We start from the raw sequence: 26,499 nt of genomic DNA, 5'->3' as shown, positions 1-26,499 counted from the left end.
GTTCTTCTCTAATCTGTTGCAGGTGAGGCCCTTTCCTCACTGATGGGTTCATCTTTATGGCTATGGTATGTCCCCTGTTGAGTTGATGGCTTGGTAATGATGTTCAGATGAGGGTTTTGCTGGTTGCCTGATAGCGAATTCATTATTGTGGCCAACAATAAGAGATGATGGCTTTGTTGCCTGTCGCTTTGGGAATATAGCCAATGATGAATGGCCGAGTCTTAGGTAACGTTTGGTTCATCGTACCAGGTTTGGATGAGATCGCCTCATCCAAGTTTTTGGTCTTGTCCTGTGTTTGGTTCATGGCTCAGGTGGACAGGTTCATCCGAATATTCCTCCAAATCCTAGATGACCCCATCCGGAAAAAAGTCCATACCAGGCCGCCTGTTTGTCTACTCGCTCCGGACAAGGTCACTAAGGCTCCGTTTGGTTCGAGCAATGAGGTGAGATGAGATGGGATGGGATGGGACGATTAAAAAATATAATTAGTTGATGATTTTTATCTTCATTCGTTCTCGTCCCTCCAACCAAACAAAAAAGAGACTCATCCCATCCAACCAACCAAATTAAAAAGAGGATCATCACATCCCTAAAAACAGGGACGGTCCTATCCCATACCACTTTGTCTCTCAACCAAACGGACCCTAAGTGTGTTCGTGATTTTTATTTAACTCTTGATTAAATCTGGGAATACAAGAGAGGTCTAAGAATTCTAAATATTTTTATAAGCAAACTAGAGCTCATCAGTAACCCGTTTTAATTAGTTTGATCCAAAAATCATGAGCCAATATTTAACTAAAATTATCCAAAGAAGCCTACTTTTATAACTTCAGGCAATTTTTAATGCCTCAAATAAATTCCAAAAAATTTACTAATATTCTTCTCATGTGATGTACTAATTTATAAAAATATTTTCAACCCTATATTATTAGGTGAAAAAGTTACTTCCTTTATAATGCTCCATTTATATGTATTTTTATCATTTCATATGATATTCTCTTTTTAATTCAATTTGAATTAAACAAATTCAAATATGCACAAATTCATACAAATGCTTATAGAATGGATATAAACAGAAAACTAGCTCATCTTATCCTTCCAACCAAACAGAAAATTAGCTCATTCTATCCAGTCTAATCCCACCAACCAAACAGAAAACTGGTTCATCTCATCCATCCAACGAAACAGAAAACTAGCTCATCACATCCAAAAACAGGGATGACACTATCCCATCCAACCTCGCCCTCCAACCAAATGCCTTGGATAATATTGTTGCCTCGGATAATATTGTTGCCCATGTTGTTGAGACCGAGGGTGCTAGAGCTGAGGTCGAGAGAGGCTTAGTGTGGCTAAGCCGATTGCTGGGCTCCCGGGTAAAGCCGGTTGTAGCTATACGCGATATCGTGCCTCTAACCTTTCCCTCCCATCTTATATATATCACCTGAGGATGGGGCCGATGATGGGCGATCATACACATATACAAGCTGAGGCTGATAAGCCAATGATGCCCTCGGATTGCATATGGTCAATGATATGAGGCCAGTCTTTCTTTATTATCTAAATCTCACTTTGCTTAGTCTTTGATGCTTGTGACTACCTCTATGCAGGGCTTAGGAGACCGTTAGTATTGCAACCATCACAACAGCTTAATTGGAGGTTGTCCGTGAAGACGTACGTAATAACCTCTATGCAGGGCTTAGGGGACGTTGCCTCGGATAATATTGTTGCCTCGAAGAATATTGTTGCCCATGTTGTTGAGACCGAGGGTGCTAGAGCTGAGGTCGAGAGAGGCTTAGTGTGGCTAAGCCGATTGCTGGGCTCCCGGGTAAAGCCGGTTGTAGCTATACGCGATGTCGTGCCTCTAACCTTTCCCTCCCATCTTATATATATCACCTGAGGATGGGGCCGATGATGGGCGATCATACACATATACAAGCTGAGGCTGATAAGCCAATGATGCCCTCGGATTGCATATGGTCAATGATATGAGGCCAGTCTTTCTTTATTATCTAAATCTCACTTTGCTTAGTCTTTGATGCTTGTGACTACCTCTATGCAGGGCTTAGGAGACCGTTAGTATTGCAACCATCACAACAGCTTAATTGGAGGTTGTCCGTGAAGACGTACGTAATAACCGGCGAGCTTCACGAAGCCCTGAGAACCAAAAGAACGATATGATCGTCAGATGGTCAGAGACACATGTGTGTGCATGTGTTATGTGGCGTATGTGATAATGCATTGTAATAGAAAATGTGTACTTTATGAGTTCAAATGAATGAATAAAGATCATGTTTTTTTTTTTACATATGTGATTGTTTACTTGTATACATTGAGTATACTGGCACGACCGCGATGCATACTTTACATTAAGTGAAACGCTGTCGAGGGCCCATCTCTCTCATGCGAAACACTATTATCTTGTTGTATGTACAAATTGTGCTTCTAGACTCGAAGTTTTAATTAATTAGTCTACTTTGCATAATTTTTATGATGGGATAAAGTCATAATATATACAATTATTACACAAAAAATTAGGTGTTTTTCAAATACCGTTATTGGAACTTATTGCCCGCTATCTCCTATCTCCTACCTTGATGCCAATCCGTTATAACTCCGCATCCACTATTTATTACTCCTTTTGGTCAAGAATATAAGCCATATTTATTATGGCCTGGTCTTCAAAATTAGGTTTTTACCATTATTTCCTTACAAAATATATCATTTATAGTTACAAAACTAATATAGTATGAAAGTATTTTAAAATATGAATATATTTATATAATATTTATACACTATCATACTTATAATTTGACTAATTATTGATCAAAATATATAAAATTTGACTTTTCAAAATAAAATACATCCTGTAGTTTTGGACGGAGGGAATACCTTGGTGCTACTAGCTTACTACTCCTGACTTCCGAGGCCAACGTTACAGGCTTCAATCAGTGTAGAGGAAGGAATTCACTATTCTAATGTAGCGTGGTTAGGAAGGAATTAATTTATGAGTTATAGTGACATTAAACTGAACGTAGCACTATGATAATACATTCATGCTACACTACAGGCGAGCACCACTATTGCAGCAGAAAAAATTGAACAATTTGTGTGTACCTGATAAGCGGATGAACCGGTGCAGAAGACGAACATCTCCCGGAAATCACCTTGGGCAATTGCCGCCGCCACGAGGAACTTGCAACAATCCTCAGCATGAACAGCCGCGGTTCTGTTCCGGAGATGCTCTCGGCTTCTTTCCGGCCTCTGCCCGTGCGCCTTCCACCTGCGCAGGATTTGTTCTGAAAACCACCACAAGGCAGCAAGACAAAACTACTGATGCCAGCTCTACAGGCTACAAGCAAAAGATTTATTTACTACTATATTTGATCATGCATAAAACATACTCCTCATTCTTAGGTCAACTCGAGCAGAGATAGCAAAACCGATGGGCATCCCTGTTCGGGTACTGTGCCGACAGATTTGAGGATCGGTAAGTGCTACGGTGATGCGCAGGGACTTAGGCCATCTCCGTCGGAGGAAGCATTTTTCAGATTCGGCTGCTACAGTGTTGCGGGTACTGTTTTACGTACTGTAGCAATTCCACGGTATCCGGCGCTACAGTGCGTTACAGTTTTGAGGGGAGAGAATGAGCTGCAAATCTGCGGCACTACTGCAGCACACGGAACACTGTAGCACACTGTAAGCAAACACGGTTCATAGAGACTGGGCCCGGAGGAAGGAAACACCGTCTGTTACTGTAGCAACACTGTAGGTGTACTGTTTATAGAGGATGACAGCGGGTCCGGAGACAGAAAAAGAGGAGTAGAAGGTAGAAAATAGGGTAGCTGCTGGAGATGAAAAAATAATGGATGCTGTAATAGTGTTTTTAAGATGAAAATTTGAGGTAGCTGCTAGAGATGACTTTAGTTATTCTAAATTTGGTACTCTTCTGTTAGCATCACTGTTTATAGAAGATGATTGTGGGTCTCAAGAAAGATGAAAAATAATTAAAAGTAGAAAATAGAGTAGATGCTGAAGATAGAAAAAATAGAGAGTATTATAATAGTGGTAGAAGTGCTATAATAGTGTTATAGTGAATAAATTTTTAAAATATCTACTGGAGATAATCTTACTGTATTACCTGCTGAAAGAACACTACTTCTATTTCAGTAAAAACGCTGCAAGCAAGATTTGATCTGAAGTTCTGAACACCACCAAGTTAGCAAGAACAACTCCTGAGGCCAACTCCAAGGCTACAAGCAAATCATTCATGTACAACTATGTATGATCTGACCATGCAAAAAGCATACACTCTTTACTGCATTACAGGCTACAAGCACATTAATTACCATTTCAAAAAAAGGTTGTGCGTGCAGTGTGCGCCTGATAAGCCGATGATCCAGCATCGAAGACGAACCCCTCCGGATGTCATGTCATCGGCGGCAAAAGATTAATTTACTACTATATTTGATCATGCATGAAACATACTCCTCATTCTTAGGTCAACAAGCACAGGTAGCAAAACCGATGGACATCCCTGTTCGGTACTGTGCCGACAGATTTGAGGATCGGTAAGTGCTACAGTGATGCCGAGGGGCTTAGTTAGTCTAAATTTAGGTACTCTCATGTTAGCATCACTATCCATAGAAGATGATTATGGTTCCGAAGAAAGATGAAAAATAATAGAAAGTAGAAAATAGATTAGCTGCAGAAGATAGAAGAAATAAAGAGTATTGTAATAGTAGTAGAAGTGCTATAATAGTGTTATGGAGAATAAATTTTTAGGGAACCTACTAGAGATGACTTTACTGTATTACATGCTAAAAAACACTAACTTCTATTTCAGTAAAAGCGCTGCAAGCAAGATTTGATCTGAAATTCTGAACACCACCAAGTTAGCAAGAAGAACTCCTGAGGCCAACTCCAAAGGCTACAAGCAAATCATTCATTTACAAATATGTATGATCTGACGATGCAAAAAGCATACACTCTTTACTGCATTACAGGCTACAAGCACATTAATTACCATTTCAAAAAAAGGTTGTGCGCAGTGTGCGCCTGATAAGCCGATGATCCAGCATCGAAGACGAACCCCTCCGGATGTCATGTCATCGGCGGCGGCGCAGTGAGTCTCGGCAACACGACGAGTCGACGACAAGAACCACAGCAATCCTGAGAACTCACAGCCATCAATACCTGCAGCTCTGCTCCAACCTGTCTCCGTCTCATCCCCTCTCTTCCAAGAACGTGAGTGACATTGTATTAAGAAGATCATGGGGCAGACAACCAGCAACCATGATCAGCTACTGCCCCTTAGCCGATCACGGGACTATACAATATAGGAAAACAAAATACAAGAACGTTGTACAGTTACTGAGTTGATCAACTTAACATATTCTACTTCCATCTGAAAATGCGGAAACACAATTGTGATACGCCAATTATTTTCACACATAAACACTAGAAGCAATTAAAAACGGGTGTTAGTTTTTTTGTTTAGCTCTGCGCCAATTATTTGTTCAGCTCTGCGCCAATCATTTAGCCCCAGTGGTATCTTTTTTTGGTCCTTTAAGTCGGCCCTCTTAAAAACGGGTCGATTTGGGTTCCTGGCAAGCTGGGCTCGCAAGTCTTCCACGAAGTCATCCTCATAAGTACTACCATTAAGCGTAAATTCCTTGATGCTTGTGAGAAATGGGAGCCCGGTCAGCAGCCCAACGCGTGCTTCATCGTGCCAAGCACAAAAATTCAGCAACTCAAGCTTAGGCATTGCTCCTTCTTGAAACTCCACCGATTTGAGCACGATAGGCCGATCAAACTCCATCACCATCAGACTTGGGAATGCCTCCCCACGGAAACTGAAATGGAGCTCATGACCCATGAACGACTCCAGCCTCAGACGCAGAATAGTCAGGTTTGGTAGCTTCCCGAGGGCTTCTATGGTGGCATCCACGTGCACCTCTAATATCCTAGTGCTCCTTAGCGTTAATTTCACAAGATTCCGGAGCCCTTGGATCCATTCCGGCAATACACCCAGTGTGCCGAACAACTTGAGGCTCTGCAGGTTTTCCAGAGGGGAAGATATGCCATTTAAACAGCCAAGTAAGCCCATGAGCCCCTCTGCCCGTAGTAACAATGATTCCAAGCAGCTGAGATTGGAAATAGCGGAACATAACTCTTGAGCGTTCTTCCTGCTGATGCCTGTCACTGCTAACTTTCGCAGCCGGGTGAGCCTCTTTATGTCATGTAGGATCTTCTTCCCCTGAGCGAGGTTCACAAGACCCATTGTCTGCAGGGCTTTCAGTTTCCGGATCCCTTTTGGCACTTGAATGCCACGTACACTTTCGTGTGTCACCAGAAGAGGGATCAGGGAGCAACAATACACGGTGCAAACATCGTGCCTGTTTGGCTCGCCATCGATATCAAATCTCCTTTTCAAAAGCTGAGGTGCACACCATGCCACACAACATGTCAGTGACCATAGGGTCAAAAGGCACAGCCGGTTCCCCACTAGCTTTGGCAGATCTTCTACAGTTTCTTCGTATGGTTCAACATCATTCCTTCCTACACTCCCAGCACAGAGATATTGTAGCTTTGTAAGTCTGGTGATTGTCTTTGGCAGCTTCATTACGTTTGTGAATGCAATATCTAATGTTTGGAGTTGCCTCAGGTTACCCAACGAATCTGGCAGGTAATAGATATCATCACATCTTCTTAGAGAAAGATACTTTAGGTGATAAAGCTCCCCAATTTGTTGAAGGTGATGATCAACTAGACCTTCCGTGCCTTCCAAGTCCAGCACTCGTAACAGCCTCATCTTTTCAGAAATGAAAAAGGGCTTAACCATTCCAAATACCGTTAATGATCGTACACGGGATAGGTCCACTATGCTCTCAAACTCACTCTTATCTCCCTTCCAATTGCTGCTTATGGCAAGATGGCGAACTGTGCCCTGGGTGTTTGAGCTGCAACCTTCTTCCAGTCTAAAAATAAGATTTTCCTCCGATGACTTTGAGATGCCGATTTCACGCATGAGATCATGTACATGACAAGAGTCAATTCCTTTTCTGCTGTAAACTGATTGTTGAGATGGTAGTATTATGCTCCTATCTATTAGTTCCATGAAATAGTTGCCAGCTATTTCCTCTGCAGACTTGTCACGAATCTCCTTTGAGTAACCTTCTGCAGTCCAACGCCGCACCAAACGTCTCCGGCTAACCTTGTGGTCTTCAGGAAATATGGACAGATACAAGAAACAAGACTTGAGATGATAGGGTAAACCGTCATAACTTTTTCTAATGATTGATCTTATGGCCTCAAGCTCCGGGTTCATCTCCAATTCAGCACTAATATGCTTATTCAATTTCCTCCACTCTACAACTGTTTTTGGTTGGTTTGCCAAGAAGCCACCGATGGTGACTATTGCAAGGGGAAGTCCATTGCACTTCTTCAAGATCAGTTTTGCTTCTTCAATCAATTCAGGATGCTTGTCCAAATCTATGGCCTCCTTAAATACCTGAAATTGGTAGAGTTTAATTTCTTTGAAATTTAAATATGTATGAATGGACTTTGCAGTTTACTTATTTATTGGAATGACTATGATACAATTATAAGTCTTATGGGAATTAGACGTGGAAGATGGTTAATGGTTTCATTCATCTATTGATTATAAACAGAAAACAAGATTTCGCTCAATATTTGTTAGCTTTATTTTTTTTCGAGTACAAGTTAGACGCACACACGCATTCATGTGCAAGTGTGTCCTAGCACACGTCTAAATCTAATTTGAGGCCTAACTTCACGACGTGCAGGCACACGCTTTAATGGGGGGGGGGGGGGGATGGAATGAGCACCGTGCCGAATCTAATAGTCTTAGACTCGAACCCGGGTGGGCATGATCCACCATTGAGCTATGCTTAGTTCTCATATGTTAGCTTTATTTGATTTGTTGTATACTGCTAACAGGTGGTGTATGATACAAATGTCCCAATATACTTAGGAACTCTTAAATGAACAAAAACATCTAGCCTGGTTCGGTAGTTCCTAGTTAATTGAACCATTGCCATCATATGTATATATGATTACCTCTATTAGTGAAATATTTAACCATTCATAATTGCGAAGGTAAGAAACATTGAAAGTGACAATTAATGTACCATCAATTTAATCAATGGGCATACATTTTGAAACAATATCTCCATTACGGGACCAATAGAGTGAAATTATGGGACTAACAAATTTGTTAAGGAGTTAGATATAATAAAGTCTACAAATACAAAGAGCGTATGTGCTCCAAAAACTTGAAAGTTATGCTCCCAAATCCATATACACTACAACAGAACTAGTCATCCGAGCCGGAACATGCCAGCTGATGAAGTATCAGTGCCGGTTTGTAACTTTCCGTGCTCGTTCAATGATTGAGCCGGGGTCAAACTGACACTAATACTTAAAAAAAACTGGCACTGATACTTCAATATCGGCTCGTAATCATGAGCCGGCACTGATACTTTTTATCAGTGTCGGTTGTAGTTATCAGCTGGCACTGATATTACTTCCTACATACCACTACCCCTTAGCCGTCTCCACGCCTCCACTCTCTTTCTCTCCCCATCACGCCCATGCCCGCTGCCTCCTCCTCGTCGCGTGCCCCGGCCCACCGCCTCTTCCTTGTCGCGCCCCGCCCGTCCCCTCCTCTTCCTTGTCGCGCCCCGCCCGTCCCCTCCTCCTCGTCGCCCACTGGACCATCGCCTCCTCGTCTTCTTCGCGCACTAGCCCGCCGCCTCCTTATCGTGCCCCAGTTTGTCGCCTCCTCCTCATCACGTGCCAGCCCGCCGCCTCCTCGTCCTCTTCGCGCGTTGGCTTGCTGCCTCCTCCTCGTCGCAAGTTGGGCCGCTGCCTCCTCCTCCTCTTTGCACGCTGGACCACTGCCTCCTTCTCCTCCTCGTCGCCTCCTCGACGTCCCCATGGCGAGCAACAGCAGCCGTGGAGGTGGAGGGCATAGATTTAGGCAACATCGAGGCGTCCGTTGCATCCTATACAGTCGTCCGGGTCCGGGTGACCTCCCGCGTACTCCCGGCCTCCAAATCCTCGATGGCGTATCCATGCCCTATCCGGAAGGGCGACGAAACACCTAGTTTAGTTCTTAAATTCTAGTTTCAATTACAGTTAGCAATTTTAATTAATCAATTTAGGTCCTGAATTTTGTATTAGCAATTTAGTTGTGTTGCCTTGTTCTTAGAAATGTTTCCTAGGGCTTTGGGTTCTTAAAGATGGTGCAATAACATGTGGCTAATGGCAATTCAAAGTTGTGATGCCTTGTTCTTAGGCCAATGATGATAATTTGTGAGATGTTTTCTAGGATTTTGGGTTCTTAAAGATGGTGCAATAGCATATGGCTAATGGTAATCAAAGATGTTGAAGGCCATCATTGAGTCATTATCCACATGTTGTTGCACCATTTTTATCAAATTTGAGTTACTAAAATCTAAACCTCTATGGTAGTCATTATCTGAGACCAATTTTGACTAAAACTTTAAATGAGTCGATTAATTTGGTATTGTTATCTTGTCTCTGGGCATGTAGATGTACATGTGACTTGTCCTAGGTACATCTGCATGCTTAGTGATGAAAATCCATTTCCTAGAAATTATAAGAAAGTCAGTTAATATTGCAGTTTGTAGTTAACAAATTTTGACACGATTAAATTAAAAAACGGGTATGTCGATTGATGTAGATGCTTCCTCAACTACAATGGCTACATGACATTATTACTTATATTGGTGCCACACCACCTACGGTGACGATCATATTGACTGATAACAATAAAATGAAGATCACCATCTCTTTTAAGGTTGTAGTACCTAAAGAAGGATATATCACTTTAACAGCATCTAGTTCCGAAACAGACCAAAGGCTTATGGCTAAAAGATGTGTTGTACATACGCTTCTACAATCGGTTGACCTGCAACTTGGATACATGTTTTCGAATTACAACTATTTTAAATTGAAAACCCTTGAACAGAATGAGGATGTGCTTGTAATAATTCCTAGACTCCCACCGTTATATGCAGCTGAAACGGTTGGTGACATTAACCTATAGCTTGTAGCTAGAATTATTTCAATAATATTTTCTCTATGTTGCTGCTCTTTGCCTGTAAGATTTTTAGTGGAATATCTGGATACGGACGAATCGTAGCTTGACTTCAATCTTACATCTTCTTGCCCAGCAATGGGGTACACATAGGGATGAAAACAGACGGGATAAATTCCATCCCGTTTCGATCCGTTTTTCTGACAGTGGTGGCAAACAACAATGGAGATCAAGTTGCAATAGGACAGGTGGTTGATGGGAGGAGCAGAGTGACACTAGCAACATTGGATCTGCCGATCTCTATAAGAAAGAAGTACGTGAGGGGATGGAGTTTGTGAGGGGAAAGAATGAGAGGGAGAAAAAAAAGGATGAGGTGGGGAGGGAAAAAGGCTGGAAGGAAAGTTTTTGAAAATTCCTTTTTATGGTCCAAGGACTAAGGAGGTTTTCCAACCATAGCTACTCCAAAATTTAGGATTGCAATATTTTATAAGTATTTTTCATGACGAATATACCTATCTCATTTACATTTAACTAATCTCAATAGTCCCAAAAAAATCAGTGTTGAAAGCTTAAAAAGTTTAAAGCATGCACTCATAAAAATGCAAAAAAAAAACCCTACGAGTAGTTGCTAATGATATTGTATTGAGATCTACATATTGAAAAGAGGCATTTATCCATCCCGTTCTAAATAGTTGAGTGAGTTGAGTAAGACACTAAGTGCGAAGTGTTGATGGCCGTAGGCCAAGAAAATCTATCGTGTACATGTGTGTGGATTAACGTTATGCACTCAGGACCACATGGCAGACCAGTGAGCGATAATAATCACATCCTATTCCAAAATATCTTTATCCATACACATGTAAGTAGTGTTGTATTGGAAAAAAAGACTAAAACATATGGAGCGTGATTATATTGTGTCAATACCTTTTTTGTGAAGAGGTCAAGTGCATCCTTGTATTCGAGAACTTTGAGCTTGTATATGTTTTCTTGTTTCTGTGAACAGTGTTTTGCAATACTCTCTTCCCTTGTGGTGACTACAATTCGACAAGTACAATCCAATTTAGGTAAACTCCGTATTATATGGTCCCATTCTGCCATCGATGACAAATCATTGAGAACAATCAAGCACTTCTTTCCTTCTAGAAGCCGAGCTAGTTCTTTAATTAATTCTTCAACTCTCATAGTTGCTATTGTGTTTCTTGTGCTATGCCCAAAATCAATTGCCCCCTTCTCTTCAAAAGATTTTGCATTTAATTCCATAATTAAGCTCTTAAGGAACTCCTTGAGAATGAAAGGACGCCTCACCGCGACATAAGCACTCTTCTCAAACATGCCAATGAGCTCTTTGCATTGGTAAACATCTTTGACTAGAGTAGTTTTTCCAAGACCGTCCATTCCCCACACCGAGATCACTGGAAGTTCTTGAGTAGGTTGATTTGAAATGATTTTGATCACATCAGATTTTTCTCTCTCTCTCGACCGATAAATTGAGATTCTTCAAAAGCACCTGCCATAGTTTTGATGCGAGTAAGGCTCTTTGTGGCCACCTTCCTCTCATCCACACCTTTAGATTGATTCCCCGGTATCTCATTGGTGGGTACCATTGAGTTGTCGGTACTTGTTGTGGCTTCGTTTGAGTTAGACATTGGCATAAGTAATTTTGTTTGATCCTGAGAATCCTGAACACAAATATACAATACAGTATTTGTCACAATTTCAATCATGTCCATGTTTAAATAGTATTTTCACTGAAAAAGATGTCTCTGGCTTAAAATACATATAACTCATTGTGGACAGAACTATTAGTTGATTGAGTAATTAAAAAACAAAACTCAATTAACTAACAGAATCTATCACCTTATTAAGACAAAGTTAGAAGAAGTAAAAGACCTAGAAATTACTAGATTGATCGTAAGAAAGAGAGAAAGATCCATGCCATCTATTTTGTGGGTCCAGACTATAATGGATTAATGGTGCAGATCGAATAGACAAACTCTAGACCAGAACAACTTTTTTATGTATGGGATGATTACGGCAAAGAATCCTCAAGACGAAAATAAATCCGAATAAGAAGCAAGTAACGCTAGAAAATCCAAGAATATCTTTTGGGATAAACAAATTTAGGCCACCAAGCGCGGCGTCCTCGCGGCTGCCAACCACCATGGCACCATCCATGCGATCTAGCGACAATTAGATCATTTCTAAAGGAAGAATAGTACCTTCTCATAGAAAGCATAAATAGTCTGATCAGCGGACAATTGTTTGAGCTCCAATACTCGGCTTTCTTGCCCTGCACACAAGCTTGCAACTTCAACTTGCGGTGTGCACACTATGATACGGCTCCCTTTCTTGTTGTTCGGGAAACATGTTTTAATCCCATTCCACTCTTCAAATGTGGACAGGTCATTAAGCACAATCAGGTAACTCTTCTCGTTTACATATCCAGTGAACTCCTTCGCCAACTCTTGCCCTGACTTCTCTGTCTCCAACATAATGTCAACCCCCACGGCTGATCGAAACTGTTTCACTAAGCTTTGGATGATGTGATTTGGATTGAACGGATGCAAGACCCTTACCCATGCCCGGCATGAAAATTTATTTTTGATATCTGGATGCTCGTAGGCCCCGTTGATGATGGATGCCTGCCCAAGATCACCACTTGTTCCCCACACTGAGATCACTCGAAGATCCTCGCCTTCCATGTTGATCAGGCTGACAAGATCCTCTTTTGGTTTGTAATGCTTCGCCGCACGTCGTGCTTCATCGATGCCGAATATGTCTGCAGCTGTAATGCTAGATAGCTCATCGGCGGTTGCAGGCTTGGAGTCGGCACTCTTGATGAGTTGGTAGCGCAGGTTTCTCTGGCTTACGTCTTCAACTCTGGCTCTCAGCTCCTTCATCTGCTTGGCGATGCGGCGCCTCTCCCGCAGGATGCAAGGGAGGCGCCACCACGATGGCTTCTGGAGATGAATGGAAAAATCTTGGAGGTAGTCCTCCGCATCGTACGCCACATCACGAACTTGCTTCACCCAGGTCATGAACACCTTGACCTTGTGCTTATCTCGCTCCTCGTGCACGGTCATCAGGAAAGCCTGCATCATCTCGAGCTCATCCCTGATGAACGCATGATCGCGCTGAATGCCGAGCTGCAAGGCCACCTCCTCCGCAAGAGCGGATTGGGCGTAGCCAAGCGCTCCATCCAGCACGGACTTGCCAACGCTCAGTGCCGTCGCTTCCATCGCCACGCCTTTGGCTCTCACGCACACTGTGCTTTGTGAACTGTGGATAAACTGGTTGAGGAAGACGTACGTAGCAACACAAGGTGCAAGGAACAGATTGATCATTTGAATGACTATGTAGAAGGCAAATGGCCTTTCAAAGATACCCGACTTGCTGTTTTCGTGTATATCAAGGCAGGCAAGAGAGGATACCTTGGTTTGCATGCGAGAGCCGAATCAGTTCTTATCTTCTGCTTAGAGATGACAACAAGAAAAAAGATGTATCGTCATCCTAGCTTGCTAGCACACTCAAAGGATAGATGCTAAAGAGGAGCATTTCTTTTTGTTGCTAGCACACTCAACGGAGCCCATGTTAAATAAATATTATTTACTCTAGATCAATCCTCCACGTATTAATTAATGAGTTACTTGAGATCAAACATATTCAGGATAAGTTCCCATGGTTGAGCAAACATGTATCCAAGCCAGCAAACATGTGAGGTTAATATCCAAGCGCAAGTAATGAGTTCAAGAACGCCCTTCTATGTACTGCAGACAGAACATGGAAGCTACTTAACTATGTTCCCAGCTTTCAGTAAAGTTACCTAACTAAAGCTAAAGCATTATGTTCTCCATTTGTACTATAAAATTGAAAAGGAGGCGATCTCGTATTCAAAAAAACTAACGCTAAATCAAAGGAACGGGTCCGAATCAGGAGCAAAATGAGAGATTCCTCGTACATTTGCTTGTGCCGCAGAAAACTTGTCGCTGCTCCCAGTTCCCAGGTACCAAGAGAGCAGCAAGCTAAGGCCTCACTTATTAGTAATAACAATGTGCTATCATATTGTTTCTAATGAATACTTCGTGTTTTCTTTTTCTTTTGTTGTCTATTGATCGTATTCTTAGCTTTACAATTGAAATAAGTTGTATTTTTACATGTACATACAAGCATAAGGGCCCCAACTTTTTTTCTCGCCCTAGGGCCCCAAAATGTCTGGAACAGCCTCGTCTGTACACAAAACCAAACAAACCAAAGCAGGGTCAAAATTATTATTTTTCTCTCTGGAGTATAGGAAGATTGCACTTTCTCTATGCATTATGGAAAAAATCGCACTTTTATTCGTGGAACGAAATGAGGCTTTCATCGATGAAGGCGAGGTGTTGCTGGAGCCAGTGGGAGCAACTATAGCCCTTCTCGCAGATTCAGAACAGCAAGCGGCACGCAGGAGCAACGGTGATTGGGGCGAGGCGAGCGGCTCGTTGCAGCCGATGTTGGGCCCTAGATCCCTGTGGGCTGTGGTGGCGTGGCGGAGATGGGGAGAGCGCCATTAGAGCCTGGGGAAGAGATGAGAGGCAGCTACGGCGGTGCGGCCACGAGGCGGGCAGGCAATTCACCCGGACGGGTGTGGTCAGACGACCCCCTCGATGCAAACCAACCCTCGCAACCAAACGCAACAAAAACCTTGCGACTACCATGTGGCACTTGGATTTTTTTAATGCAAATAATTCTGATGACCTCAAGGGTAAAAAGAGCATTTACTTATTAAAGAGAGGGTGCGATTGGACTCTTTTTTTTTTCTTTAGCTGTACCTACATCTCAGACTTATAAGAAATAAAGATTACACTTATAGGATAGGTACTGCAATACTGGTTAATCCTACTCTACCAGTATCAATATGTAGCGTAGGAATAAAAGCACAGCACCACATCTGGAAGTAGGAATCCATAAGATTTTTTTGTAATTAATAATTATATATTTACTATAAATGTAGTATATTTTTGTAATTGGTATCTACCATACATATGTCATTCACTCAATACAATATGTTTTATAACCGTCATGAGGTAAATAAGTTATGTGCCAATATTTCAAACACTTCATTATGTTTTATACAGAAACTGTCTTCAGATTAGGAAGAAATCTTCCATACATAAGGAAGAAATACAATATGCAAATGCTACACTTAGAGTTTTCGAGTGTGATATGAACTCTCTACCCAGAAGTAAAGAGATCTCGAGCCAAATCGGATTCCCAGCAAGGTGTCGAATAAGTAATGCAAAGCAAGCCTAGTTGGATAGGAGCGAAGACAACCCATTGAGATACACAACTGTCGAAGGGTTAACTCCTGTCGCAGGGATCCTGAGGGACCCCTTTTTAGAGATTCGGCCGGGGGGATGATCCTGAATATGTTTACCGGAGAAATAAATAGATATGAATGCGATGGCTGGCGGGGTGGAATGATCTAGTGCGGAATGAAGTAAATGCACTAGGGGTTTAGACATGTTCGGGCCGCACGGACGCGTAACACCCTACTCCTGTATGGATGCTATAAATGCTATGAGAATGTCCCTCAAGGATGTTGCTGGTTACAAGAATGTCTGTATATCCTAGAGCCTGGGGCTCCTTGTTCTTCGGTTTGTGTGTATCTGTTGGCTTTAGGTGCTCTTGGACTTCTCGATCTTCTCTACTTCCTTAACTTCTTCAACCGTGTAGAGCTTGCCGAGCTTTGCAGAGTTCCCAGACTTGTTTCGCTTGTCGAGAGATATTCAACTTGTCTTTGTCCGTGCTGCCGGCCGCTTTAAATACCCGCCGGCAGTAGCGTGCCCCGAATAGGAGGGCACGAGTTCCAAGGCACCATAAATGGAAAGGGCGTCATCATAGCCTCTGTGCGAAGTGACGGGGGTTGAAAATGCGCCTCGCGCCCGGTCATCAGTCACCATAATGGCACTGGCAACAGGCGCCGTGGAGAGGGCCCACCGGGCAGCCACAGAGCGGCCTGGCGTGCCCGCCCTGTTTTGTTCTCCTGCCACAGCAGCGCGGCAGACGGAACGCCTCGGCCCTTGCGATGTTATCCCGAAGCGCGCCGGATGGCACGGGATGGGACCCGTGCATTTAATGGCCCCACGCCCTTCTGCCAGGATATGGCAGGAACTGACACCGAGCGTGGCGGGAGCAGTTGGAGGTGACAGGCCACGCGCGCTCTTAAATGCGGCCTCGGGCCTTTCACCTGCTGACACCTCATCGCTGGACCCCTGTGGGGGCCACTGACGGAGGGGCTTCCTGGGTCGTCGGGGGATCGAGTGCTCGGGGGTCACTATTCACCTCCCCGAGCACTCTCTCCCGAGAACGCCCTTTCTTGATCCTCGGGGAACCGAGTGCTCGGGGGCTACTGTTCACCTCCCCAAACCCTCTCTCCCGGGCATGTTTGTACGGATCCTCAGGGAACCGAGTGCTCAGGGGCCGCGGCTCGCAGCCCTGAGCACTCTCTCCCGGAACTTACTTCAGTGGGCCCTTGGGTATTCGTGTGCCCGGGGGGCTACTGCTCGCAGCCCCGGGCACACCCCTCCCGGTACTTGGTTCTTCTGGTCGTCGGGGGACTTGGGTGCTCGAGGGGTCACCGTTTACCTCCCCGAGCACTTTCTTTCCGTCACTTAGTCTTCGCAGATCGTCGGGGAACCCGGGTACTCGGGGACCACTGACTGTGGCCCCGAGCGCCCTCTCCCGGGACTTAGTCTTTTTTACCTTGTGGAGGTGACCCCGCAGGATGGCGCCACGTGGCGGATTGCTGGCCTGGCCTCGGGATTCGGGGACCCCTGGTTCCTGATTCACCGACAACAACCTAGTCAAACCACAACGATATTGATCTAACAGGGGCTTTAAAACTTAGAACACGAGAGAACTCGCCAAGAGCATTAGAATTAGATATATACACATCCCAAATGTAATTATATTTCTCTAAGATGAAGGTAAAACAAGACGTACGACTATTATTCTAAGAGAGATCTAAACCTGTATAAAATCTCGTGTTTCTTTTATCGATATGCACAGTTGAATACCATATATCCCTACTTTATAGAAGTATTTGCATAATCGACTTTACCAATTATCAACAGCTAGCGTTGTCTATGGGGATATGATAAGACGGGTTTTCATCAACTAATCGTATCAAGTCTTTGGCAATGGGCTACTCCTACAACAGGTTCTACGACTACTTCAGACCCAACATTTATGTGAAGCCTGATGAGTTGGCGGATGTTTCTCAATCTCCGATGGCAATTTTTAATCGACAAATCTTAGGGTTTGCTGGTCAAGATGATTACTCGTCTAATCATATGGCTTGTGAGTCAAAAAAACCCGACCATGATTGTGGCCTCAACTTTCGGTAGCTCTCGCTACCAAGTAGTCGCTAGTATAGAGAACGAGATTCCAGAGGACGAACATCGCTTCTTGGAATTCAATGCATCCACAAATAGGACATGAAGGATTACGAGGTCAATGCGCTCTCTGCTAATCATCTAGTAGATTGGGCAAATGCTAGCCCTAGTCATGAAATTCTCGCCACAAAAAATGATGATGATGTTTTACGAAGGGTTTCAAGTCCATATAAACTCCTATTTTATGCTCAGGATCGCAATGGAGATCAACATTACAGGAGCCAAGTCATTTAATATTCGTTCAATAGGCTGACAAGGGAACGATGAACAATTGGCCCCCGGTATAGCTCAGTACCTGTAGGGTGTGAACTCTCTACTCTCCAATATGCCTCGGAAAGATTAGATACTCCAGAAGGGCATGATGGTTGAAAGATATCATTGGGATTGTTATTAATGCGCAACAATGAGCAGAAGCCTCAACCTCTGCAAGATCAACTACTTAGACGAGTAGCACATGTCGACACAATCTCAATTTGGCTACCCCTAGTCAGAGACGAGATAATAGACCTAACTATTAGAGGGCACACACTCGTGGTCAGTGGATATGTCGTGCAACACCTCCCAAAAACCGTTCAGATGTGGATCTACATCACGAGATTAATAAACATTGGAACAGAGCGAGAGATTGAGATAGATCCCGCTAGAACATGGCCAAGTTTTAGGAATCATGCTAATTCGATTCTTGAGAGTCAGGGTTGTGAACCCAACTATTGGTGGAGGGTTGCGATAGTTATCAAGTGTCGAGCTTTCACACCCAACCTTCAAGTAGTACGTTGGTCGAATAGATTCCAACCAGGAGCATCAGAGAAATATGGTGGGAGTTATGATCCATTGCAATTTCGTTAGGTCTATACAACATTATCCAAACAGTTGGGCGAGATAAGAAGGTTATGGCCAATTACATCCCTAAAACATTTGAAGGGTCTGCCTATTAGTGGTTGACCAATTTGCCGGTAGAATTGGTCTACTCGTGGGAACACTTATGCTAACTTCCAAGGGACTTACGAGCGTACCAATGCGTAAAGTTGTCAGGGCCAAAGGATGTTATTACGGTACGCGGAGATAAGCTAAATCGCAACAAGAAAAATCTTGAGCTAGTCGAGCAATTGCCATTGTATGATGTTAATTTCGTACAAAAGCATTATCAGCACTCCAGGCTCAAGATAACTCTTAAACCTAACTATGATAGCAAGATTGTTATGTTAGAACCAGCACAACCATCCAAGTATGTTCGGATAGGCTCTGTATTGGATCCTAAATAGGAACTCGAACTAGGCACCTTTCTCCGTGCAAACACATCTGTGTTTGCACAGCAGCCATCTAATATGCCTGGGATATCTAAATATGTGATCAAGCACAGGCTAGCTATTCTAGAGATGGCAGTCAGACCCGTGGGTTCGGGTCCCCATGGGTTCTGCACCCGACGGGTGCATGTTCGAGTTTTAAATCCCGCCCACGGGTTTGGTGGATCGGGTACCCGACTTGGAGCGGGTACGGGCGCGGGTTTGATCTTTTCCTTTAGGGTGACCCGTGGACACTCGAAACTAAACAGCCCAGCACAGCTGGGCGACACCGCGACAGGAAATAGGCAGCCACAGTGCGTCTGGCCTATCCGTGCCGTTGCCGCCCCTTCCGCGCCCGGCATCGCCGCGTTGGCCAGTCGGTCTCCCCGCCCCTCCACACCCGGTGTCGCCCCCAACCACCCGCCCCTTCGTGCTCGAGCGTCGTCGCCTTGGCCTCCCCACTGCTCCGCCAGGTTCTCTCCACATCCACCGAGGGGCTCCGCCCTTTGCTCCAGCGTACGCAACACGCTGCACACCTCTTGTGCAAGGTTGGTAAGACCCGATGGGTCCCCACCGGGTTTCGGCTGCCTACCGGGTTCTGGTGCGGGGGCACTTTTTAATCCGACTAGTATTTCGGGTGCGGGTCGGGTTTTAATTTTGGGTTTCATAGCGGGTGGGTTTTGGCTTAACTCGCTCCGAACCCGACCTATTGCCATCCCTAAGCTATTCGGCCTAGATCAAAACCGCCAGAAACTCTGCCATTTTCGCTAGTGATCGCCGAGAAGCGATTTAGAAAGAGATAAACAAACTCCTAAAGACAAGCTTCATATGAGAAGTTACTTATCTCGAGTGGTTAGCTAATCCTATCATAGTGAAGAAAGCCACCGACAAATGGAGGATGTATGATCGCCGAGAAGTGATTCAGAAAGAGATAAACAAACTCCTAAAGACAAGCTTCATATGAGAAGTTACTTATCTTGAGTGATTAGCTAATCCTATCATAGTGAAGAAAGCCACGGGCAAATGGAGGATGTATATGAAGTTCACCCACTTAAAAAAGACTTACCCAAAGGATCTATTTCCACTCTTAAGGATCGATCGGTTCTGTTGACTCAATTTCCGGGTATGAGTTGTTGAGTTTTCTTTTCATTTGTTGTTGCATGCATGTGCCTCGTTTACTTAGATCTACTTATTCTTGTATCAACTACATTTTATTTTTATTTGCAAGTGGTGGGATTCAACAATATTTTCATTTTTGCTGCGATTTTTCCATCAAGATGGCTGGCGACTCGGATTCCACACGTGGTTGTTGAGTGAAATAGAAGGCTATATTGTGGTGGGGCTTTATTCTGCCCGGATGAAAACGGTGTAGGCTAATATAATCGACGAACCGTCCGGCGAACATAAAAGAGGCTACCTCGTATCGAAAAATTGCTAATGATAAAAGCAAAGGAGCGGGTCGGTTAGGAGGATGAATTATGAGTAAGACTAGAGATTCGATGTACCTCTGCCTGTGCCTGCTGAAACCTTGTCGCTGGCTCCTCACCATTTCGCCCTACCAAGCTTGATCTGTACGCCTTGAAATATAGATCTTTTAGAGCGAAAAACTAACTGAAGACATATTGTAAAACAAGATCTAAGAGCAGGCTATAGTTTAGGATCCGACGGGCACCCATACATTATCAAGTCTTAGAGATAACCGAGAAAGTACATCTTAATATGATCATTGACTGCGCTTTGTATGTTTCTCCCTTTTTTACATCAGCTTCGATTTGAATATGACAAATTACTCACTAAAGATGACAAATAAACCTCCTGAGTCTATGACATGAATCTAGTGACAAATTTGCTATTCTACCCGGCAAAAATCAAATGCCCCGTCGGCCTACATGCATGTAACCGTTTTGTAAGTATCTCTGATGCCCCTTGCTACTCTTTTTAATACAATCATCCACGTAGGCCCAATGAGGCGACGGCCGCCTTCTCATCAGTACTCGCACGCCGCCGTCAACCAGGCAGCGCCGCCGAACCATCCACTCGCCTGACGGCCCCACCGCGCACGCCGTCAGGCCTACTTCCGGCGAAGCACGACCGTCGAGTTCTTCTCTCCCAGTAGTCTTCCTCATCGTCCTTCCCACCACCGGATGGCGTCGAGTGGAGATCCACCCGGATCTGCTGGTGAGCGCTTGCTTGCTTGCTTGGATTTGTTTTGATTCGTTCCAATATTTGCTCTGCTGCGAGCCCTCGGATTCAAAATTTTCTTTCTGGGACGGCCACGGGTACTTAATTCGTCCAGTTAGCTCCGGATTTGTTTGCTGCATCGGGAATTTGTAATCTGATCCACCCATCCATGGCTCGATGCCGTGCTACTGCTGCTTCAGCGGCACCGCGCGCTTGCATGATCTATCTCAGTGTTAGGGTGTGTATTACGCTAAGCTATTGATGCTAGCAATTTGTTTGCCCAAATTTGGGGTGTTCAGTTGAACCCTTGTCACTACCTCGTTAAGTTCGCCCCTGCACGCAATCGATGTCAATTATGCTAACTGATAGAACGAAGTATATTGCTGCAACTGTTTGATTAGAAGGGTAGGTTCTGTTCGACTTGCTCTTCCATTGCTCATTTGCTCTCTTTATTCGTTGTAGGCCTTGACTAGTTTGTCGTAAATGTTATCAAAGATGAATGCGCTTGATACCATGCTATGATTTTTGTGCAAAAAACTCAACCTTGCTTGTTTATAGCTTGTTTTGGCGGACATGTTTCGTGTAGCTTACAGTTTGTTTATTTTACTGTCTGCTGATGAGTTAATGCAAATCAAATTTGAGAATACATGATCCTTTCAAACCAATTCATGAGCATTTGCCAATTTCTATATGCAATCCAAGGGATGGGGATTTGGTGCTTTTTTGTCTGTGCGCGTCTCAGCTAGAGTACTTTGGTTTCTTTTCGCGAACATAGCTTGTTGTCTCAACTATGGTGAATTTATCCACAGCTTTCTTTTTTACCTTCTTCCTGCTTGATGCCAATCCTACGCCCTTGGAATTGAGCGGTCAACGGGTTTTCGACACACGCGGAGCTTCCTGGCCGAGTGACCATCCTTGCCTCTTTCATGAATCAAATGGCTGCAGAAAAACCCAAAAAAAATCCACAAAATTAAACGAGAAATCAATATGCGCACTGTACAAAGTTTCAGACTCAACTGAGATCGATCGGTAGAGCTGTAGAGGGAGGAAATAAAAGGGCAAGTAGCTAGATGAACATGTAGGGGCCAGACATGCATGGATGCATGCGTGCCGTTTTTGTGTCTCTGCTTCCTTTGCCACTTCCTTGCAGTCCGACTCGAGTTTTTGGGTCATGGTCATCACTCATCAGTGGTAGTGCATGTAGCATGCTTGGTCACGTGGAGTAGGCTTCGACACTGGACGGCGCCACTGGCCTGATTGAGCCCGCCGCCTCCGCCGCCGTTGCACGGCCTGTCGAGCGACTCAATGTTACGCTTGTTGACTCTGTACGGGCCTGGTTGCCTGCATATGGCTTAGCCTGGCTCGTGGGATAGAAGGATCAGGTGTTTGGTTGCCTGTATATCCCCTTAGCCTGGCTCCTGGGATGCAAAAGGGGTCTTTGCCTGGCTTTGCAGATACGTAGATTTTGGGCATTTCTGCAAAGCCAAGCTCGATGGGTGCATGCTGGTGCCCTGCTAATTATGTGATTAGTGTGTATTAAGTGATATTGATGTATTTTGAAGAATATTGAGGCTTAATAAGATAAATTAAGGATTGTAAAAGTATAGTTACGCAAAATAAATATTGTGGTAATACTTATTTGTCCACTTTTACATCATGCAACATATTTTCGCGTGGATAACCAAATACCATCTCTTCTCAGCCACTTATTTTGATGTTTCTGTCCTCATCCACTTATTTTGCAGATGAGAAGAAAAGTCCAAAAACAGAAGGATTATCCAATGAACGTCAAGGGGTTCCTCCAGCAGGCTTTTCGAATCCTTTTGATTTTGCTTCGATGCAAAGTTTGCTCAACGTATGCGCCTCTACAATCATAAAAAAATCTGTAGTATATGTTGCCTTTCCTAGCGATTTTTTTTTTCAGCATAGACATGTGCACTCATTGGGTATATTAATGTATTATTTGTACATGATTCTGCCAGTTGAATGTATGCTTTCACACCAGCTTTTCTGAACCAGCAACGTCTTTCATGAAATGGACTCGTCACGAGTTGCTTCAAGTTTACCCTTGTGATGTGCAGGATCCATCTATAAAGGAGATGGCAGATCAAATTGCAAGGGATCCTGCATTCAACCAGATGGCTGAACAGCTACAGAAAGGTGCTCAGAGTGCAGGAGAACAGGGCATGCCTCCCTTGGACCCTCAACAATACATGGAAACAATGCAAAAGGTCATGGAAAACCCCCAGTTTATGACAATGGCAGAGCGTCTTGGGAATGCTCTTATGCAGGTAGCATGTTTTATTTCCTACTTACCCCAAAGTTTTCACCTGGTTTCCATTGCTTTATTTGGCTGTCAGTGCCCTAAATATCTCCACTTATTTGGCTCAGGACCCGGCTATGTCCACTATGCTGGAAAGCTTCTCTAGTCCATCACATAAGGAACAGCTGGAAGAGCGCATGTCTCGCATTAAGGAAGATCCAGCTTTGAAGCCAATTCTCGATGAGTTAGAGAATGGCGGTCCGGCTGCAATGATGAAGTAGGTCATATCTACTACAGATATGTTCTGTTTTCAAAACTTGTTTTGAGACATTTTGGTTTTCGTCCTCTAGGTATTGGAACGACCCTGAAACTCTTCAAAAGATTGGTCAGGCAATGGGAACTAGTTTCCCATTTGAAGCCGGTCCCTCTGTTGAACCTTCTGGTACTGAAGAAACTGAGGAGGAAGATGGGGAAGATGAATCAATCGTCCATCACACTGCCAGTGTTGGTGATGACGAGGTAATGGAGCTATGGATTCAAATTTCATTTTTGTCATGAGCTGTTCTGAACTCTATAAATTTACTTCATTGCAGTCCATAACTACCTCGCGGTGTTTAATGTATCTGTTTGAACAAATTTTGTATCTATTATAATCATATTGATGTTTTGAAATAAGATGATTTCGCTTACATTGTATCTGGAGAAAGTCTCTGACTGGTTGACCTGTAGTGTATACATATTCTTATGTTCAACAAATTCACTAGATGCAATTTGCACGCCAGCCATTGCATCTGTCTGCTCATTTGTCTGTTATTGTTTGCCATTATTTGCCTTTATGACATTGAACTCATATTTGAGCCTGCAATAGTGTGTTCACATTATCATAAATATGTTGTGTGTTTTAGTAAGATTTATGCAGGTTGATCCAGTTACAGTCATCAGTATTACTGTGTTCGCTCTAAACAGTATTTCTAGATCGTCACTGTAAATACAGTTGCTACATCTGTTCCTATTAGATTGTGATGTTGCCTTTTAACAAGTTTAGTCATTCAATAGGGTCTGAAGAAGGCTCTAGATGGTGGAGCTGACAAGGATGAAGAAGACTCTGAGGGGAGAAGGGCCTTGCATTTTGCATGCGGATATGGCGAGGTATGCAGGTCTCTTCAGCTTTATTAAAATGTAACAGTAATTGAGCTTGTACAACTGATGACTGTTGGATTAGTACCAACACTTTTACATTATTTATTACTGTTGCACATGAGTAGGTAAGCTATGGAAAAACTTTTGATATGTTGAGTTGCAAGTCGTTTTGGATATCCAAAGTTTTTTCTCGCTGTAGTATTCAGAAATTTCTATGCTTTACATGTGTTATTTCGATGCACAAAACTGCACAACTTTTTTTTGTGACGAGTGTTTTGAATACTTGTGTCAGTTTTCTAAATAGTCTTTAGTAACCAGCCATGCCTTCAATAATCATCTTGTTTCAGGGCTAAAAAGATGTTGTATTCATGTTTTAGCTATGATAAGTCTGACTAACTGGGGGTTTCACTTATTTCGTAATGTTTCTAAACACATTTTTAATAGATTATTTTTATTTTTTAGCCAGAAAGCACATAGTTTTGGACCACTTATTTTGGATAATAGCCGGTGGATGATGCCAGGGGTGAAGCTAGAGCATTCTCACTTGTATTTGTTGACTGTCCCCGTAACCTGCCTTGGGCTGGTAATGGCCTACCCCTCACCTAGATGTATCTGGTCTGGTACCAGGCTACAGGTTTTCAAAACCGTACTGTTTAGGTTATATTCATTTCTCTTTTGAAGGTTATATTCATGCTGGAATATAGAACGTGCGAATAGCACGGTGGTAAGATCTTCAGGTGTGAGGCTACCCACCAGGGCTCGAATCCTGGTTCTCGCAAAAAAAAAACCCTCACTGTGTGTTCCCCGTGGTCGTGTGCGCGGTCGCTTAGCGATAGCGTGCGGGTTGTAACCGGCTTTCGGTGCATTTTCTAGACCTTAATGCAATGACTTAGGAATGTCTCTCCCCTTGGGTCGAGTTTTTTTATATTCATGCTGGAATATAAAAATCTTTGAATGACAGGTCACTTTTTACTGTTGTTGTGTGGTGTCATATACATTGTAGAGTCTAGAATGTGATGTGGGGGAAATGCTATCGGGAAGTGGGAACCATATTTTTTTACCTTATTTGTTTGTTCTGTTAGGTATCTTTATTGATAGTACTAATAAAGAATTTGGTGGACCTTTGGATTTCAGTTGAAGTGTGCCCAAATCCTTCTTGAGGCGGGTGCTGCAGTGGATGCTTTGGATAAGAACAAGAACACCCCGCTGCATTATGCTGCTGGCTATGGCCGCAAGGAGTGTGTCGATCTTCTTTTAAAGCATGGTGCTGCAGTGTAAGTTAAATCAGCTCTTTCTTTTCCCAAGTGTGATACCTTCAATGTTGTTTTGACTGTCACCAATGCACTGCAGCACGCTCCAAAACCAGGATGGGAAGACACCCATCGACGTTGCCAAGCTCAACAACCAGGACGAGGCTCTTAAATTGCTCGAGAAGGATGCCTTCCTTTAAATCTCATGGCTCGCATAGACACATGGACTATTGGTTCCAGTATATGATCATGTTTCACATCGGTTGGCTTCGTTTGGATGGTCAACATTCATATCGGCATCTTATCTGTTTGTTCTGTACGAATTGCCCTGTTATGGTCTACGGTGGTTTGTGTATCCCCGACTTCATTTCAGTTGTTTTCACAAGATCAATCGAAATTGTGTATCCTCAGTTTACTTTTGGTGTTGCACAGATATTGAAGCTGATATGCATGTTGTTTTCTGGACATATTACATGGTGTTGTTTTTAGTACTGACTAGTTAAGATTTGTCTCGTATAAATTGATAGTGTTCAAGGTAACAACACGTGGTCAAGTTCCAATGGCAATGGATCAACTCATTCTGAAAGCAAGAGTAGACGTCAACGCGTCATGTATGTATGATCGCCAATTTCAGGCATGTTTTATGGGTTCAGGGTTCAAATTTCAGGTCAAGGTTCCAGGCATGTTTTAGGTTTCAGTAAATTCCAGATATATCTTTTGCATGTTTCAAATCTCCTAGTTTCATGCAAAAAAGAACAAACAATCAGGCAATACTTCGCAAAATTACCAAAAAAAAAAGGTAAATTCAAGCAAGTAGATTCAAAGCCGGACTCGAAAAAGAAGCAAACAATGATAGTGGGACTGT

General features: G+C 43.4%; 1 protein-coding gene and 1 pseudogene across 1 annotated transcript; one reads left to right on the top strand and one right to left on the bottom strand.

The window, feature by feature from the left end:
• Nucleotides 1-5,467: 5,467 nt before the first annotated feature.
• LOC133895211 (disease resistance protein PIK6-NP-like) lies at nt 5,468-13,505 on the bottom strand (annotated as a pseudogene).
• A 7,235-nt stretch (nt 13,506-20,740) lies between these two features.
• Nucleotides 20,741-26,101, top strand: LOC133895339 (ankyrin repeat domain-containing protein 2A-like). The gene is made up of 8 exons (XM_062335583.1): nt 20,741-20,978; nt 22,727-22,836; nt 23,063-23,272; nt 23,373-23,521; nt 23,595-23,763; nt 24,301-24,393; nt 25,519-25,658; nt 25,735-26,101. The coding sequence occupies exons 1-8, from the start codon at nt 20,945-20,947 to the stop codon at nt 25,832-25,834; spliced, it is 1,005 nt and encodes a 334-aa protein (XP_062191567.1). The 5' UTR covers nt 20,741-20,944; the 3' UTR covers nt 25,835-26,101.
• The last annotated feature ends 398 nt before the right edge of the window (nt 26,102-26,499 follow it).

Source organism: Phragmites australis, chromosome 16 (assembly GCF_958298935.1).
Source record: "Phragmites australis chromosome 16, lpPhrAust1.1, whole genome shotgun sequence".
NCBI classification, from domain to species: Eukaryota; Viridiplantae; Streptophyta; class Magnoliopsida; order Poales; family Poaceae; genus Phragmites; species Phragmites australis.
Note: the sequence above shows the minus strand (reverse complement) of the source record. Positions and strands in the feature narration are given on the sequence as shown.

Bases quoted from the DNA above. Each gene is read 5' to 3' on its own strand.
- LOC133895339 (XM_062335583.1), top strand. From the start codon at position 20,945: ATGGCGTCGAGTGGAGATCCACCCGGATCTGCTG. The intron at 24,394-25,518 runs GTATGCAGGTCT...TTTGGATTTCAG, and splicing joins TTGCATGCGGATATGGCGAG to TTGAAGTGTGCCCAAATCCT. The intron at 25,659-25,734 runs GTAAGTTAAATC...AATGCACTGCAG, and splicing joins TTAAAGCATGGTGCTGCAGT to CACGCTCCAAAACCAGGATG.